The sequence below is a fragment of the Cervus elaphus genome, chromosome 20 (assembly GCF_910594005.1).
Source record: "Cervus elaphus chromosome 20, mCerEla1.1, whole genome shotgun sequence".
NCBI classification, from domain to species: Eukaryota; Metazoa; Chordata; class Mammalia; order Artiodactyla; family Cervidae; genus Cervus; species Cervus elaphus.
The window spans coordinates 41,540,008-41,558,389 of NC_057834.1; the positions used below are offsets into that span (position 1 = coordinate 41,540,008).

The window sequence follows — 18,382 nt, forward strand, 5'->3', positions numbered from 1 at the left end:
GAATACGTGTAAATCTATGGCTGAGTCATGTCAATGTATGACAAAACCCACTGAAATGTTGTGAAGTAATTAGCTTCCAACTAATAAAAAAAAAAAATTTTTTTTTAAATAAATAAAATAAATAAATAAATAAAAATAAAGTGATCATAAAAAGAAAAAAAATAAAATAAAATAAAATATTCACACACAAAAAAAAAGAGTTATAATTAATCTAAAATACTTTTTATTCTCTTAGTTTTGTTTTCTAATTGGTATTCAGAACATCCTAATCTTGTTTCATTTAATCTCTTAGGAGATATTAATCAGCATTTTTAACTTCTCTTTCACTTCCTAAATTGTTACCTATTTCCTCTGGGGTCAGTTTGTCTGTTTATTTCCTTCTTTCTCTTTTGTGCTACTGATTTATTCATGGCTTCCCTTGTAGCTCAGCTGGTAAAGAATCCACCTACAATGTGGGATACCTGGGTTCAATCCCTGGGTTGGGAAGATCCTCTGGGAAAGGTAATAGGATTTATTCATATGCCTAAATATTCTTACTTACCCCTTTATATCAATAAAATCTGATTTGCCTAAGTAGGTCTGTTTACACACCAGCTCTCTTCCTTGAATGGAAATTTATGGCAGGATAGAGGAGAAGCCTATCAATTTGCAAGTAAATGGCCATCAGGCTGCACTCACTCCCACCCCTCAATACAAATGACAAGGTTTTCCTGGAGCATTAGCTTTAGCTTTCAGTCTATTGAGTCAACAGATACCGACAAAGCATCTACTGTAGTCCAGATACTCTTACATCTTCTAGAGATAAAGTGGAAAAGTAGGTATAGAGTCCTGTCCTCAAGGAGTCTACATTTATGGAAGTTTGTTCAGTTTCTTTAGAGACCAGTCATGTAGGGTTTTGCTAGGAAGATAAGGCAGTATATGACCAAATGTCTATGCTCTATGTTCTAAATTGGAGGAAGGGTATGGGAATGACTGCTGAGACATAAGTTCCTTATGTAAACATTCAATTGCTTTCCTGTTTAAAGCCCTACTTCTTACCCTCACCTCCTTTATTCCTACTAATTCCGAGTACAGAGCTTCCCCAGGTTCGGACAGTCAGATTTGCCTTCACCTCCATCACTGCTTCAAAACACATTCTGGGGAAGAACAGTGGCCAAGATGGTGGAATAGGAAGACCCTGAGCTCACCTCACTGGCACACCAAAATTGCAACTATTTACAGAACAATTATTGATGAGAATGACAAGGGTAGGCAACCGACAAACAGGAGGATAATCAGAACTGCAGAGGTTCTCTCCAAGGAGCAAATGGTCTCAGCCCCATGTCAGGCTTCCTAGCCCCAGGGTCCTGAACCAGGAAAATGAGCCCCCAGAGCACAGGGCTTTGAGACTAACAGGGCTTACTTTCAGGAGAGCCAGACAACTGAGAAATAGATAATTCACTGCTAATAACCACATCCCAAATTTCACATGCTCCAGGATCCACAGCAGAAGCAGTAATTTGAAATGACCCTTGATCAGACCCTCCTGCTGGTCTTAGAGAGCCTCCCAGAGAGGCAGGAGGCAACTGGAGCACAGCCTGGGGACATAGACACTGGCAGCAGCCATTTTGGGGAGCTTGTCCTAACACAGAGACACTGGTGCTGAGAAGCACTATCTTGGAATCCTCCCTCTAGCTTATTAGCTCTGAGATCCAGACCCACTCACCAGTGTTGGCACCGGTGCTGGGACCCCTTGGCCAGCCTCACGTGTCAGTGGGCCAGCACTAGCTCTGAAACATCTTGACCCAGCAGCCAGGATGGTTTCAGGAACCAGCTCCACTCACCAGCAAGCTGCTGACACTGGATCTAGGAACCTTGGCCCCACAACTACCCACTTCAGAAGCTGGCTCTACCAACCAGTGGGTTCTATAGCCAGCTGCCTCATGACACACTTCCAACCAGCTTATGGCAGCCTTCACACAAGGCAGGGCCAACCAGACGAAGGACCTGCCACAGCTACCAGACCACCCACAGCAGTCAGCCTGTCACACCAGTAGGGTCCATGCAGCCCACATAGGGACACCCCCGAGCACATAGCTCTGATGACCAGAGGGGAGTGTGCCTCTGGACACATAGGACATTTCCTACAAAAAGCTGCTTCTCCAACATCAGGAAACATAACCAACCTACCAAACACGTAGAGACAAAAACAACACTTAGACAAGATGAGGCAACAGAAGAATATATTTCCAATGAAGGAACAAGATAAAACCTTAGAAGAAGAACTAAGTGAAGTAGAGATACAGAGTTCAAGTAATGATCAGGAAGATGTTCAAAGAACTTGGGAGAGGACTAGATGAGCACAGGGAGAAGTTAGAGGTTTTTAACAAAGAGTTAAAAAATATAAAGAAGAACAAGGATGAAGAATACAATAACTGATCATTTCCGTTTGCATCCACATTGTTGCAAATGGCATTATTTTGTTCTTATCAACTATACTTCAACAAAAAAATTTAAATTCAATAACTAAAATAAACATTATACTAGAAGGATTCAACAGTAGATTAAGTGATACAGAAGAACAGATGAGTAAACTGGAAGACAGAGCACTGAAAATCACTGAACAGAAGGAAAGAATAAAAAGTAAAAAGAAATGAGGACAGTTTAAGAGACCTCAGGGACATCAAGTATACTAACATTCAAATGTAGGGATCCCAGAAGGAAAAGAGAGAGAAAGGGGCAAAAAAATTATTTGAAGACAAAATAGCTGAAACTTTCCTAACTTGAGAAAATAAAAATAGACATCCATGTCCAAGGAAGCACAGAGAGTCCCAGACACAATCAACCCAAAGAGGACAACACCAAGACAAGGCAGATCCAACCTTGATTTTCTAAATAGAAACTGTAACCTAAAACCATAGACATTTAGAGTTGGAAGAGTTCTGTGCCCTTCACTGTAAGCCACTTCAGCCTCACCTCTTCCTTTGGCAGGATTTCTCCTAAAACTTGGTCAGTAGATTATATAATACCTCTATTTAAATAGGTCTAGTGACAGTGGATGCCAAAGAATTGATGCTTTTGAACTGTGGTGTTGGATAAGACTCTTGAGAGTCCCTTGGACTGCAAGGAGATCCAACCAGTCCATCCTAAAGGAAATCAGTCCTGGGTGTTCTTTGGAAGGACTGATGCTGAAGCTGAAACTCCAATACTTTGGCCACCTCATGCGAAGTGTTGACTCATTGGAAAAGACCCTGATGCTGGGAGGGATTGGGGGCAGGAGGAGAAGGGGACGACAGAGGATGAGATGGCTGGATGGCATCACCGACTCAGTAGACATGGGTTTGAGTAAACTCCGGGAGTGGGTGATGGACAGGGAGGCCTGGCGTGCTGCGATTCACGGGGTCACAAAGAGTCAGACATGACTGAGCGACTGAGCTGAACTGAACTGAGTGACAGTGATCTCATTACTTTATAGGCAGCCGACACCATCGTCAGACAACTACCCCTTAAAAAGTTCTTAAGAATTAAGTCTGCTTTTTTTTAATGTTATTTTATATTGGAGTATAGTTGATTAGGGGCTTTCCTGGTGGCGCAGTGCTAAAGAATCTGCCTGCTATTCAGGAGACCTGGGTTTGATCCCTGGGTCAGAAAGATCCCCTGGAGGAGGGCATGGCAACCCGCTCCAGAATTCTTGCCTAGGGAATCCCATGGACAGAAGAGCCTGGTGGGCTGTAGTCCACAGGGTCACACAGAGTCCAACACAACTGAAGCGACTAAGCAGCAGGAGCAGCACAGTGGATTAACAATGTTGTGTTCAGTTATACATATACATGTATTTATTCTTTCTCAAATTCTTTTCCATTTAGGTTACTTCAGATTATTAAGCAGATTTCCCTGTCCTATACAGTAGGTCTTTGTCGGCTATCCATTTAAAATATAGCAGTGTGTACATGTCAATAAAGTCTGCCTTGTAGAAAGTTTCAACCACTGATTCTAGTTCTATTCCCTGGCATTACATAGAATAAGGAACTCAAGATAATGGAGACAGCACAGGCTCAGAGAAATTTAGTCTAGAAGGGCTTCAACTCTGATTCAGGCTTTGCAATTTACTTGGTACGTGACCATATGCAAATTACTTAACAACTAAGAGTTTAACTTCCTTATCTGTTAAAAGAGGATAATGACTATCCAAAAAGACAATGAGGATTACTTAAGACAGCCCATGTAAGCATCTGACAGGTCATAAGTGTTCAGTGAACATTAGTTCCTTTCGTCCCTCCCCATTCCTCATCCCTATGGAAATTCTTCAAATATTTCAAAGCAGTTATCCTTCCTCCCCCAAGTCTTCAATCCAGCCTTGAACATACTCAGTTTCCTTGAATCCTTTCTCATGAGGCTGGCTCCTGAACTCCAGGACAGGGAGATAAAACTTACTCAACTTAAAATACCCCAGTGGCTGGCATAGTGTCTGAGAAACAGTTGGTACTCAGGGGATGTTGACTGATCAGAATTAAGATGACCTTTGCATGATATTCCAGTTCTCAGTAGAATTCTTCTCCCTTTTAGGGGAGAATGCTAAGAAATACTTTTTATAGGTAGAAACTATCAGCGTGGATTTTTTTCACTCCAACATTCTTGCCTTGTTTATCTTGTTTGCCATGTTTATGTTTAACATTCTCCCTTGTACTTGCCTTGTTTATCAAGAAAATCAGAACAAGGTTTTGCTCAATATCAATGCTTGCCTTAGCCTCAATCTTCTCTCATAATTATCTCTATCCCTACCTTTCCATTATCTTGGTCTTTGTCCTTTACACTTGTTTACATGAATCTATTCCTAAAATCCTTTTGCAAGCAGAAAAGAATGCTTTAAAACATCCTCTATTCTCTTTTTAAGTATCAAAAAAGCTGAACCCAATTCTCCTGTTAATTAAGTATTCTCCACTAAGAGGGATGCAGATCTAGGAGGTAATCCCAAATTGCCAGCTTAGCATCTTAGGCTCTCTCCTACCTGTCCTCAGCTTGATGGTTTCCGTCTCCCTTTCCCTTTAACAGAAAGAACACAGTAATATGGATGCTCATTTCTAAGTTCCTTGGATTGTAAAAGTGCCTTTAAAGAGTAGATATCAATCACACTTTTAAAATAGCGCATCTTAGGTAAGCAAAATTCTGCACACTCAGATTTTTTTCTAATGCTGCCTTTGGGCAAGGAGAGCAGAACATCAAAACATCTGATTCAACTGGTATCTCTACTTTTGTCATATGGCGAACTGGAGCCTCTATTTTTAAACACATGATTGACACTCCTATGTCCAGGCTAGGTCAAATACAGTCTATCCTGTGGGCAGAAAGAGGAATCATGACTTCTGAGGTCCCTGCCAGCCCTGTGATTTGTCAAACAGAAATGTAATTGTGTCTTTAGGTTAAGAAAAATAGCCAACAACCACCCCAAAGAGTCCCCAAAACTATAACCTGCAAAAGTCAATAAATGAAACAAGATAATACCCTTTCCCCTTCCTTCAGATGAGTCTAAAACCATTACTTAACTGAAGGTGCCTAAAGAAGAAAATAAAAATAAAACAAGCCGAGAGTAGAGAAGGAGGGGAGACTGGGTTTGGTGGTGATGAATCAGGGCTTTAGACCCGGAGGGTGTCCCCTTCCTAACTGTGCAATTAGAGACTCAATAAAAGGTTTGAGCACCTCCTGTCAGCTCACAGTCGCTGCCCCACATTCCACTTGCTCTCACTCGAGAACAAGGTAAGTCTCACAGACTATCTGCTTGACCGTATTTAGAATCTCAGTTGCTATTCTTGTATGAGATTGTATGAGAATGTATGAGAATTTCAGAAGGAATACACTCTTAACTCTAGGTTGACAATTATTAATAATAAACTGAGAGCTCCAGACACCCAAATGCTTTCCTTGCCTCGGGAACTTCATAGATCATTTTCATTTTAAAAAACTATAAACTCTTTGTATGACATAGGTATGAATACAATTTAATAAGACACAGGACTCAGATCTATATTAAAATGAAAATATAGGGTCATTTAAATGATGGGTAATGACTAAGGGGTCGAGACTCTGTTTTACCAGTGAGTTCATGGAGCCACATCTTCTTGGTAAAAATATGTTGCTTGGCCTGCATAAATGGAGGCTGATTTTCTGTGTTACTTCTCTTTCCTCTGGAAGTTTTTCCTAACTTAAAAGTTATACTTTCCTACAATGAGGAGCTAGATTGAGCCAAGGTGGGAGGAAAACAGGTGGCCAGTCTCAGATGATGCTGAAATGATTAGTACCACTCTGTTGGCTTCATTTGTACATTTTAGTACTTACATTTGAGTTCTGTTTCTACTCTCCATTTACAATAAAGCTTTCTCTGAACACGTGAGTGTCTCTATTTTCTGCAGGGTAGGGAGAAGTATCTCTTCTAATATTTATCTGTGCAAAAATCCTATCTCACCACATTATCTGGTACAAATTTTAAGAAAAAGAATAGAACAGGCAATGTCAGTGGAGCTGGGGGAGGGACAGAAGGAAGGGTTATCTGGTATCTCCTTCCTAAAGGACTTATCCTAGGAAGTGAGTTTTGTTTGTTCTTTCTCACAGTCTCCTGAGTTTGTAAAGATGCCTCAGCTCCTGAGAGACATCCTCTGTGTAATTGAGACATTCCACAAGTACGCCAGGGAGGATGGTGATGCAGCGACACTGACCTGCAGAGAGCTGAAACAGCTCATCCAGAGCGAATTTGAGGACATTTTTCAGGTGAAGTGCTCATGGAGCTATGGAAATTCTTCTCCACTTGCCATTTCTCCAAAATACAAGCAAGATGGGCCTAAGTGATCCCTCCCCATTTTACATTTGGTTACCAGCTCTCAGTACTCATTGACTTTTGAACAAATTTTTTTTCAATCTCATTTCCCTACTCCGTGCAATTGCTTGGTCATTAATTCTAGGGGGAAATGAGGTTTTCATCAATGGGACTATTGCTTCTGTAAAGTAGGCATCTGAGAGGAGTCATGAGCTTAGATGCATCTAAATGCAACTCACAATTGATATGAATGCTCCTTCTTAATGATAGTTCTCTGATCAAAAATGGTAACCAGAATCAACAAATTCTTACTGTTTGTGGAGGGTCTTCCCAGGTGGTGCTAGAGGTAAAGAATCCACCTGCCAATGCAGGAGACACGAGGGATGTGGTTTCGATCCCTGGGTAAGAAAGATCCCCTGGAGTAGGAAATGGCACCTCACTCCAGTATTCTTGTCTGGAAAATTCCAAAGGAGCCTGGCTACAGTCCATGGCATTACAAAGAATCAGACATGACTGAGCACACACACACACGCATTTGGAAGAAATTTCCCAAGTTCATGAGGAATAGAATCAAAAAAAGAGGGTTCTTAGAAAACATGCAGATACTCAGGACACTTAACCACATATAAATAGACTGATTTTTCACTGTGTTTTCATGCAGCCATGTGCCATCCATGCTGTGGAGAGAAACTTGAATCTTCTGAATGTTGACAGTAATGGCGCCATCAGCTTTGATGAATTTGTTCTTGCAATCTTCAGCTTTTTGAATTTCTGTTACCTTGACATACAGTCATTACAAAACTCAGAACCAAGACAAGGATCTAAACCAGAGGAGATGCCACATGATATGGGTCTTCAGGTGATGAATGGAACTGACCAGTGGACAGAAGGAACTTCACAAACTCAAGACAAAGTGGTGCTTCCTTTAGGAACAGCATCATCAACTCATCTCAGCCTTAAAGAAGAGAGAGCAGTTGAACACAATAGGGTGGACCTACAGGGACATGCCACAGCTCACAAACTACCAGTAGAAACGTCTGAATGCAGCGACTCTAAGAACCAACAAATGAAAGGAGATGAACAGTGCCAGAAAGTGGCCCAAGATGTATCAGCAACAGATGACAGTAGAACCCAACCAGAGACAAGTAAGCCAATGGCAGGATCAGAACAGATCAGCAGTCTCACAAAGGGGGAGGGACAGGATAAGGAGATTCTCCAGAAGGGAGATACACTAGCCAAAAAACAAAGTGGCACTAAGGCAGGAGAATGGTTTGGAGAACAGGAAGGGAGCTTGGGAACCCTAAGTTCTCCACTGGAAGAAACCACACAGAGGCCATCTGAGGATCAAGAAGTTGCAGGAGAGAAGGGTGTTAAGGAACACCCTAAAGCACAAAAACCATCAGTACAGGGAAAAGATGAGCTGAGTTCAGAACATGTTGACCTGCCAAAACAAGCTGCTACTCAGAAACCATTTCAGACACAGATATCAGCTGCTCCTGAGGATGACAGTAGAACAGCTGAGACTTCAGAACCACCCATACAAGAAAAAGAATATGAAACAAGGGACTTGTCAGTCCAAGGTGATAACAGAAATGTTTCAGAAACACCCATGGTTAGAGTTGAAAGGAAGGATGTAAGAGGTCCAGAGGTTCACCAAACCCCAGGGCAGAAACAAATTGAGGAAAAAACTCAGCCACCAGCTCTGGAAGAGCCAAAAGAAGATAAGAAGTATCATGAACTCCAGGAATCATCGAAAGAAAAGAATGCTGGAGAAGACTCTGAGACACATGAGTTAAACTCAGAAGGAGGAGAACAGAAAGATTCTGAAATTGAAGGAGCCATCAGCCCAGGAGAAGAGGCAAGACATGCTGAGGAAGGTATAGCAGAAGCACTTGTGAACAGTAAAAATGCCCCTGAAGCAGAAGGGACGCCAGGAACAAGAGAAAGAACATGGGAGTTGACACCATCTGAGAACCAATCTGGAGAAAAAACTAAGATGATCACCAAGATTCATGACAAGCTGGTCAAGGAAGATGATGGCTACCAGGGGGAAGGTCCTGAGCCAATGGCCACACAGAATGATGAGAGGTCTCCTGAGACCCCCAATAGCCTGAGTGCAGAGGATGGTGACAGCACCTCAGAGACAAGTGATCTGTTAGTGCAAGGGGATTCCCAAAGTGAAACAAACCCATTCAGAGGGTCCGTGCAAGGAAGTGACAGTAATAACCCAGAAACTCAGAAACACTTAGCACTGAGTGAGGAAAACAGAATTCAGGAGGCAGCAGTGCTGGCCGTCAGAGGAGAGGATGAGCAGTTCACGGAGGAACATGCACAAGAGCACAAGAGTCAGGGCTCAGGGACCAAAGGCCTAGGCCCAGCTGTGGAGCCCAGTGGGTACCCCGACACACAGGAGTTCACAGTGAGAGATGAAACCAGAAAGTTCCTGGAGCCAGAGATCCCAGGTGCCCCAAATGCAGGCTTCACTAACCAGTTTTCTGTAAGGCAACTCCCTACAAAGAAAGACAGTAGAAAAGAGCTAAAGGTTCAGAGCCCAAGTTCCAAAAAGGAAGATGGAGCCCTAGAGGCCCAGGAGGATTTAGTAAAAAGTCTGGATGAGAACAATGCAGTCTCCCAAAAGACACGCCCTGAAACAGAAGAACCTGCAACATTGGAGGAGAAGATTGAAAGCCCCCAACAGCTGGCAGGAGAACAAAATCTATCTATGAAAGAACATGATCCTTCAGTCTCTGAGTCAGGCCTTGAAGAGACGATGCAGAGGGACCAAGAGCTCTGTTTGGTGGAGAGAGCTGCAGACCATTCCAGTCCCCTGTATGAGGCCCCGCAGGAGAGGATGCTGCAGCAAACACACATAACCCAAGGGGAGCATCAAAATCAAGCTCAGACGGCCGGTGTATCAAGCCCAGAGATCCGCAGAAGCCAGTCGAGTGCATCCCTCACCAATGACAGCTCAGACTGTCTTGTCTTTTTTATTGACAGACAAGCACTACGAAAGTACATCAGGGAGTTTCTGCCTGAGGAGGCTCCTACTGGTGCACAGCAAATATCAGCTCCCCAGGCCTTGGAAGATAAGCAGGGTCGCCCTCAAAGAGAGGAACTAGAACCACAAAAGGAAGCAAGCACTCCAAAGCAATGAATCACTATCATCATCCCAGGAGAAGTTCCAAGGAACCTCATACATCTAAACATGTCCCAGACTTCTTCCCTCCCAGTCACTCTCAATGCTCATACTCACACATTCAGATGAAGATTAATAATCCCTTAAATCCCTTTCCTAAATTTCTGCTGATGTTGTTGTTTAGTCTCCAAGTCATGTCCAACTCTTTTGTGAACCCATGGACTGTCCTGCAAGGCTCCTCTGTCCATGGGATTTTCCAGGCAAGAATATTGCGGTGGGTTGCCATTTCCTCCTCCAGGAGATCTTCCTGACCCAGGGACTGAATCCAAGTCTCCTGCATTGGCAGATGGATTCTTTACCACTGTGCCACCAGGGAAGACCTTCTAAATTTCTACAAGAGAAAATAATAAAATATTCATCAGCAGAAGCTACCAGCAAAGAAATGTCATACCAAGCAAACATTGTACCACGTGAAGCTACTTCCAAGTGCAAAAACAAACTTTCTCATGAAACCATTTATCACAATTTACCTGTTTACTAAAAATAGAAAAATCTTTTCCAAATCTTTAATAAACATCAAGTTCTTCAATTGATTCACTGATTTTTTTTAATATATTTATTTATTTATTTGATTGCATGAGGTCTTAGTTACAGCACATGGGATCTTTTTCCCTGACCAGGGTTTGAACCCGGGCCCCCTGCATTGGAAGCACAGAGTCTTAGCCACGGAACCACCAGGGAAGTCCCAATTCACTGATTTTTTATAATGTGACAGTAGAAAGTATGAGGCTGTGTTACTGTCTTATAATCATAAATATCCTTAATTCATAGATGTATTATTGTGCATCATGACATTTCCTACATAAATTTCAAGTTTATCTAAAAATTTTATCCCTCAAAATAATCCTCTATCACCATAAATTAAAATAATTATGATTTCCTAACACCCAATTAAACTAGATTGCTGACTCTTTGCTAATGTCCAAGTGCAACAAAATCTATGCCATAGATTCACTCATTCATTTACTTATTGAGCAAATTCATTAAATTCTATTCCTCAACATATCCTTTTCATAGTTTCTGGCTCAAATAAGCAATCAGAATAATTATGAAGAGAGAGAATACAAATCCAAAATATACTTGATTCTGTAAGATGTTCTTGTAACCAACCATGCACTAATTTTACAAAATGCTTATCCATATGGTTTTCTGAGGGCATTGTATTAAAATTAACAATTAAACAACCAGATGAGCAATATCTTTTGTTGGTTCATTTTTTTCTTTCATTCTCCACCTAGCCTTGGAGGCACTGATCAGAAACAAAAACAATCTTAGTGATTTCTGTTTTTTTAAATGACTAATTAAAGGATTATGCTCACAGAGCTTAGTAATGACCTAAGAAAGGAATAAATTAGTCATCATATAACACTTCCTGTGGCAATAATACCCCATCTCCATTGCATTCCATTCCTTCGAGGCTCAATTTTCTTGCATTTCAACTCATACTTCTTCAGGAATCTATAATTCCCCTAAACTTCTTCCCCTTCCAACATTTTCAGATCTTTTCATTCTACCTTCAAACATGAATGAATATCCCTACCTGAAAAAATATCCCTTAAATGAAAAACAGACTCAAGACAATTCAAAAAATGAAAAATGTATCCAAGAGCATAAAGAGCATAAATCAGCTCTTTTGGCAAGCAATGTGGCAATATACATCTGGGACCACGAAAATTACAAAGGTCGTGAATAATATATTAATCAAAGATGCTATACTGATGACCAATAAATAAATGAAATCTTCACTAGACTGCAAAAAAATGTAAACATAGTAGTTTTTAGCTTATCAAATTAGTATAGGTTGTTTGTCTGTTTATTTATTTGTTTTTAATAGCCACACACTGAAACAGAGTTTGGGGAAACAGAAACTCTGAAATACAGCTGATAGATGTATAAATAAGTACAACATTCCCAGAAAGAAATTCAATAATATGCATAAAATATTTTAAATATGTCTCAGATGGCATTGTAAGGAAATAATCAGACAGGTCAATAAAAATTTATCTACAAAGATATGTCATAGTATATTTTGTATGTGTGTGTTTAGTCGCTCAGTCATGTCTAACTCGTCACAACCCCAGCCCAATAGGCTTTTCTGTCCATGGAATTTTTCAGGCAAGAATACTGGAGCAAGTTGCCATTTCCTACTCCCAGGTATCTCCCCAACCTAGGGATCGAACCTGCACCTGTTACGACTCCTGCATTGGCAGGAGGATTCTTTACCTCTGCACCACCTATAGCAAAAACCAGAAATAACTTAAATATCCATCATTAGAAGGACGATAAATTAACTTATGGTTACTAGATACTGTGGAATGCCAAAAACCATTAATAATTATGAGGTAACATATTATTTAATTAAATGAGGATGGATTCATAAGATATCAAACTTTCAATGATTATAAAATAGTAGATAATGATTCCATTCAAAGATTAATAAATGAGCATGAGACAAATATTTTAACAGTAGTTATCTCTAAGTAGTACAACTAAAAACAATGTTTATTTTCTGTTTTGACATTTTCTTCATTTTCCAAGCTTTTTATAATGAAAATACACTACATTTGCAATCAGAAAAATAAGATGGCCAATTATTAATCTTTAATTATTAAACCTATTATTTTTATTATTTTTCTTTTTCTTCTTTTTTTCTTTTTTCTTTTTTTAAGCCTCAAAAAAAATTTTAAATAGAAAAAAATTTCTTCACAAAGATGTTCACAACACTGTTGTTTACAATAATAAAAAGTGGAGAAAATCAAATTTCTAATAATAGGGGGGTAGGTTATATAAATTACTAAATATCCCCTTGATGGTTATTATATAGTCTCTAAAATGTGCATTTATGAAGCATCTGAATTCATACAGAAAACTCCTCACGTGGAAAAACATGACAACATCTGTGCTTTCAGTATAATATCAACTATATTTAAAGATAGTTATATAAGATGGAGAGGAAATATATCTAGATATCTACAATTCTCATCTCTTTCTGACAGTTATAATTTATTTTCTTCCCTTCTTTCTAAATTTCTGTTTTTTAATGTTTTATGTACTAGCATATTTTATTTATTTTCCTAATTGAAAAAATAAAAAAAATAATAACAGCTTTTTAAACATCCTCTTTTTATGCTAGCAACCACCCATTTACCTCTCACTATTTCTGACCTCCATTCTATTCCTAACACAGGGCAATTTTTTTTTCCACCATCCTACATCCTTTTAAGATGATATTGCTCTTCACCCAACAAGCCTAAAGACCTCTAACCTCCACATTTTTGGCAGTTGACACTGATGATTGTCCCCTCTGAAATGCTCGCTTCACTGGTCCTTCCTTCCTCTCTTGTGGGTCTTTCTCATCCAGATTGCAGATTCTTTATAGACATAAGATATTTCTATTCCTGGACTTTCTCCCTCTAAGAACATATCCTTGACCCAAGTTACTATTATCTCTTACACACTGATTAAGTCTCAGTTCACCATGTTCAGATGTGACTGCACTCCAACCCAATCTATGCAAGTGCTCACAAGATATAATCCTTGAGATTGCCAACCACTCCCCAAAAACCTGGCTTGTCTTCCAGGCAGTATACTTCCACTACAGTATCTCAATAGAGTCTTCCTTAAACCCTGGTGAATGGAACAGGCATGGGCCCTGCCCTCATGAAAGATACAGTCTTGCATAATACAACCAAATTATAAAGTCCTGCAAAGAATTATTCAAAGGCAAGGTGTCTAAGTGAAGTAAGTCAGACAGAGAAAGATGAATATCATGTGATATCACTTATATATGGAATCTAAAAAAAAAAATGATGCAGATGAATTTACTTACAAAACAGAATAGACTCACAGATGTAGAAAACAAATTTACGGTTACCAATGAGGAAAGAGGGGAGGGATAAATTTGGAATTTAGGATTAAGATACATATCATATATATATATAAAATAGATAAACAACAAGGAACTACTGTATAGCACAGGGAACTATGTTCAGTATCTTATAATAACCTATAATGGAAAAAATATGAAAAAGAATATATGTGTAACTGAATCACTTTGCTGTACACCTTAAACATTGTGAATCAACTATACTTCAATAAGATTAATTAACTATAATTGGGCTCCCCTGGTAGCTCAGATGGCAAGGAGTCTGCCTGCAGTGCAGGAGAGCTGGATTTATCTCTGGGTTGGGAAGATCCCCTGGAGAACGGACTGCTCCCCACTCCAGTATTCTTTCCTGGAGAATTCCATGAATAGAGGAGCCTGGCAGGCTGTAGCAAGGCTACAATTAATTAGTGTAAAAGTTAGTTAATTTTTAAAATCAAAGGCAAGGTGCTGGTCATATTATTATTTCTATTTCCATGACTCTGCTGTTGTGGTTTACCTTTCCTGAAACACATGTTCATTTTCTCTCTACTCCTCAGTCATACCTGTCCTTAAAATCCTAGACTAAACCTTACCTCTACCACTGATCCTTTAACTACTGTATCACTCATGGCCTGCAAGACCCAGATTAATATTTTAATACTTCCTGGCTAATATTATTAATTGTTATCTGAGTGTTACTTCCCTAACTAAATAAATTATAAGTCACTGAAGATAAAGAAGAATTCTTATGCTCTAATACTCCACGTGTCCTTGGACAAGATGTTCAATCTCTTGACCTTAGTATCTGCCTGTGTAAGATGTCATTATGCCAACTCACAGAGATGTTGTAAGGAATGTTTTTTTAAAAAGAGCAGAATTTTGTCAATAAGTAGCAAACAACCTAATTTCTTTTCTAAAAAATGGTGCAAAATGTAAACAGTTACTTCAGAAAAGAAGATAAGAAAAAAGCCAGTGAAAAGGTACTGAATCTCATTAGAGTACCAGGTAAGTGAAGGTTAAACCATAGTGAAAACCACTCACACATGCCAATGTTTGAGATTAAAAAGTGATTATATCAAGTGCGTGCAGAAAGAAAGAGTAACTAGAATTCTCACATTGTTAGCAGGAGCATAAATAAATATGACAATCATTTTGGAGAACTGTAGGGCAATACTGACTAAAGCTAAACATATGCAAACCCTCTGGCCAAGTAATTCCATCCCAAGTATACAACTGAATAGAAATGCACCAAAAGGCAAATTCAAAAGTATTCACAATAGCATTATTTGTAACAGTCCCAAAGAGAAGATAAAGCAAAGATCCACCAACTAAGAATGAACCAGTAATTTGCACTATATTCACATAAAGGACTATTTTACAGCAAGAACATGAAAAGAACTACAGCCAGTAATGTGCAACATAGTGACTATAGTTAATAATACAGTATTGTACATTTGAAAGTTGCTTAGATAGTGTATCTTAAAAATTCGCATCACAAGAAAAAAATTTTGTAATTATGTGTGGTGATGGGACTTATGGTGATCAGTTCAGTTCAGTTCAGTCGCCCAGTCATGTCCAACTCTTTGCAACCCCATGAACTGCAGCATGCCAGGCCCACCTGTCCATCACCAACTCCCAGAGTCCACCCAAACCCATGTTCCACTGAGTCAGTGATGCCATCCAACCACCTCATCCTCTGCCGTCCCCTTCTCCTCCTGCCCTCTATCTTTCCCAGCATCAGGGTCTTTTCCAATGAGTCAGCTCTTCGCATCAGGTGGCTAAAGGATTGGAGTTTCAGCTTTAGCATCAGTCCTTCCAGTCCTGAACACCCAGGACTGATCCCCTTTAGGAATGACTGGTTGGATCTCCTTGCAGTCCAAGGGACTCTCAAGAGTCTTCTCCAACACCACAGTTCAAAAGCATCAAATCTTTGGCGCTCAGCTTTCTTTATAGTCCAACTCTCACATCCATACATGACCACTGGAAAAACCATAGCCTTGACTAGATGGACCTTTGCTGGCAAAGTAATGTCTCTGCTTTTTAATATGCTGTCTAGGTTGGTCATAACATTCCTTCCAAGGAGTAAGCGTCTTTTAATTTCATGGCCGCAATCACCATCTGCAGTGATTTTGGAGCCCCCCAACATTAAGTCTGACACTGTTTCCACTGTTTCCCCATCTATTTGCCATGAAGTGATGGGACCGGATGCCATGACCTCAGTTTTCTGAATGTTGAGCTTTAAGCCAACTTTTTCACTCTCCTCTTTCACTTTCATCAAGAGGCTCTTTAGTTCTTCTTTGCTTTCTGCCATAAGGGTGGTGTCATCTGTATATCTGAGGTTATTGATATTTCTCCCAGCAATCTGGATTGCAGTTTGTGCTTCCTCCAGCCCAGAATTTCTCATGATATACTCTGCACATAAGTTAAATAAGCAGGGTGACAATATACAGCCTTGACGTATTCCTTTCCCTCTTTGGAACCAGTCTGTTGTTCCGTATCCAGTTCTGACTGTTGCTTCCTGACCTGCATACAGGTTTCTCAAGAGGCAAGTCATTTTACAATATACAAATATCAAGTCATTATGTTGTATACATGAAACTAATACAATGCTATGTATCAATTATAGCTCAACAATGAAAAATCATTGCAACAGCATGGAATTTCTTAAGTTTGGTAATTTTTAATATATATATTTTATTGAAGTATAGTTGATTAACAATGTTTCAAGTGTACAGCAAACTGAGTCAGTTATACATACACACATATATTATTTTTCAGATTATTTTCCATTATAGGTGTCTACAAGATATTGAATACAATCCCCCATACTATACAGTAAGTCCATGTTGCTTGTTGTGTATCTATTTTACATTTAGTAGTATTTATCTGTTAATCCCATACTCCTAATTTATCTCTACCCACTCTTTCCCCTTTGGTAGCCATAAGGTTGCTTTCTATGTTAGTAAGTCTATTTCTGTTTTATAAATAAGTTCCCTTGTATCATTACTTTAGATTCCACATATAAGTGCATATCATATGCTATTTATCTTTTTCTGTGGGACTTACTTCACTCAGTATGATCTCTAGGTTTATTCATGTTGCTGCAAATCACATTATTTCATTCTTTTTTATGGTTAAGTAATATTCCATTATGTATATATTGTACCACATCTTCTTTATCCATTCATCTGTCCATGGACATCTATGTTGCTTCCATGTTTTGGCTATTTTAAATAGCGCTGCAATGAACATTGGGATGCATGTATTTTTTTGAATTAGTTTTGGTCTTTTTCTGAATATATGCCCAGGAATGGGATTGCTTGATCACATGTCACTCTATTTTCAGTTTTTAAAGGAACCTCCATATGGTTCTCCATAGTGACTACACCAATTATCTTCCCACCAATAGTGTAGGAGGATTCCCAAGCATAGAAGAATTTTATAAGCATGATGTCAAGTAAAATAAGGCCAGACACAAAAATATTTATACTAAATGACTGTATTTACATAAAGCTCAAATAGTAGGAAAACTAATCTAAGGTATTAGAAGTCAGGATAATGGTACTACTAGAGAGGAGGGAGGGGTTGAATATGGGCAAGACAGTGACTTCTAGGGCACTGTGTGTGCTCAATCACTCAGTTGTGTCCAACTCTTTGTGGCCCCATGGCTGTAACCCACAAGGCTCATCTGTCCATGGAACTTTATCGTCAAGAATACTGGAGTGGTTGCCACTTCCTACTCCAGTCTAAGGCATTGGTTATGCTCTATTTCTTGATTTGGGTGGTGGTTACATGGGAGTGTCTACTTGTGATAATTCATCAAGTACACACTTATGACTTAGATGTTATACTTCAGTGAGAAGGTTTGTTTGAAAAGCATAAATGGAATAATATGCATGAAAGTGCCCAGCTAACCACCTGCCATTAATAAGTACTCAATACATATGTATTATTTACTATTTGTCATTGGACTCACAGTAGTCCAGATCCATAGGAGGCACTTTGTCCATCTATCAAGTCTACAATTAATCACCTACTGAACTATGTATATCAAATCCCTGATGACTATACAGTGGAAGTGAGAAATAGATTTAAGGGGATAGACCTGATAGACAGAGTACCTGATGAACTATGGACAGAGGCTTGTGACACTGTACAGGAAACAGGGATCAAGACCATCCCCATGGAAAAGAAATGCAAAAAATGCAAAATGGTTGTCTGAAGAGGCCTTACAAATAGCTGTGAAAAGAAGAGAAGCAAAAAGCAAAGGAGAAAAGGAAAGATAGACCCATTTGAATGCAGAGTTCCAAAGAATAGCAAGGAGACATAAGAAAGCCTTCCTCAGCGATCAATGCAAAGAAATAGAGGAAAACAACAGAATGGGAAAGACTAGAGATCTCTTCAAGAAAATTAGAGATACCAAGGGAACATTTCATGCAAAGATGGGTTAAATAAAGGACAGAAATGGTATGGACCTAACAGAAGCAGAAATATTAAGAAGAGGTGGCAAGAGTACACAGAAGAACTGTACAAA

General features: G+C 39.5%; 1 protein-coding gene across 1 annotated transcript; it reads left to right on the forward strand.

The window, feature by feature from the left end:
- Positions 1 to 5,702: 5,702 nt before the first annotated feature.
- On the forward strand, positions 5,703 to 10,216 carry TCHHL1 (trichohyalin like 1). Its single transcript, XM_043879005.1, has 3 exons — positions 5,703 to 5,733; positions 6,586 to 6,741; positions 7,449 to 10,216. Exons 2-3 carry the CDS (start codon positions 6,604 to 6,606, stop codon positions 9,939 to 9,941), a joined length of 2,631 nt encoding a protein of 876 aa, XP_043734940.1. The 5' UTR covers positions 5,703 to 5,733; positions 6,586 to 6,603; the 3' UTR covers positions 9,942 to 10,216.
- The last annotated feature ends 8,166 nt before the right edge of the window (positions 10,217 to 18,382 follow it).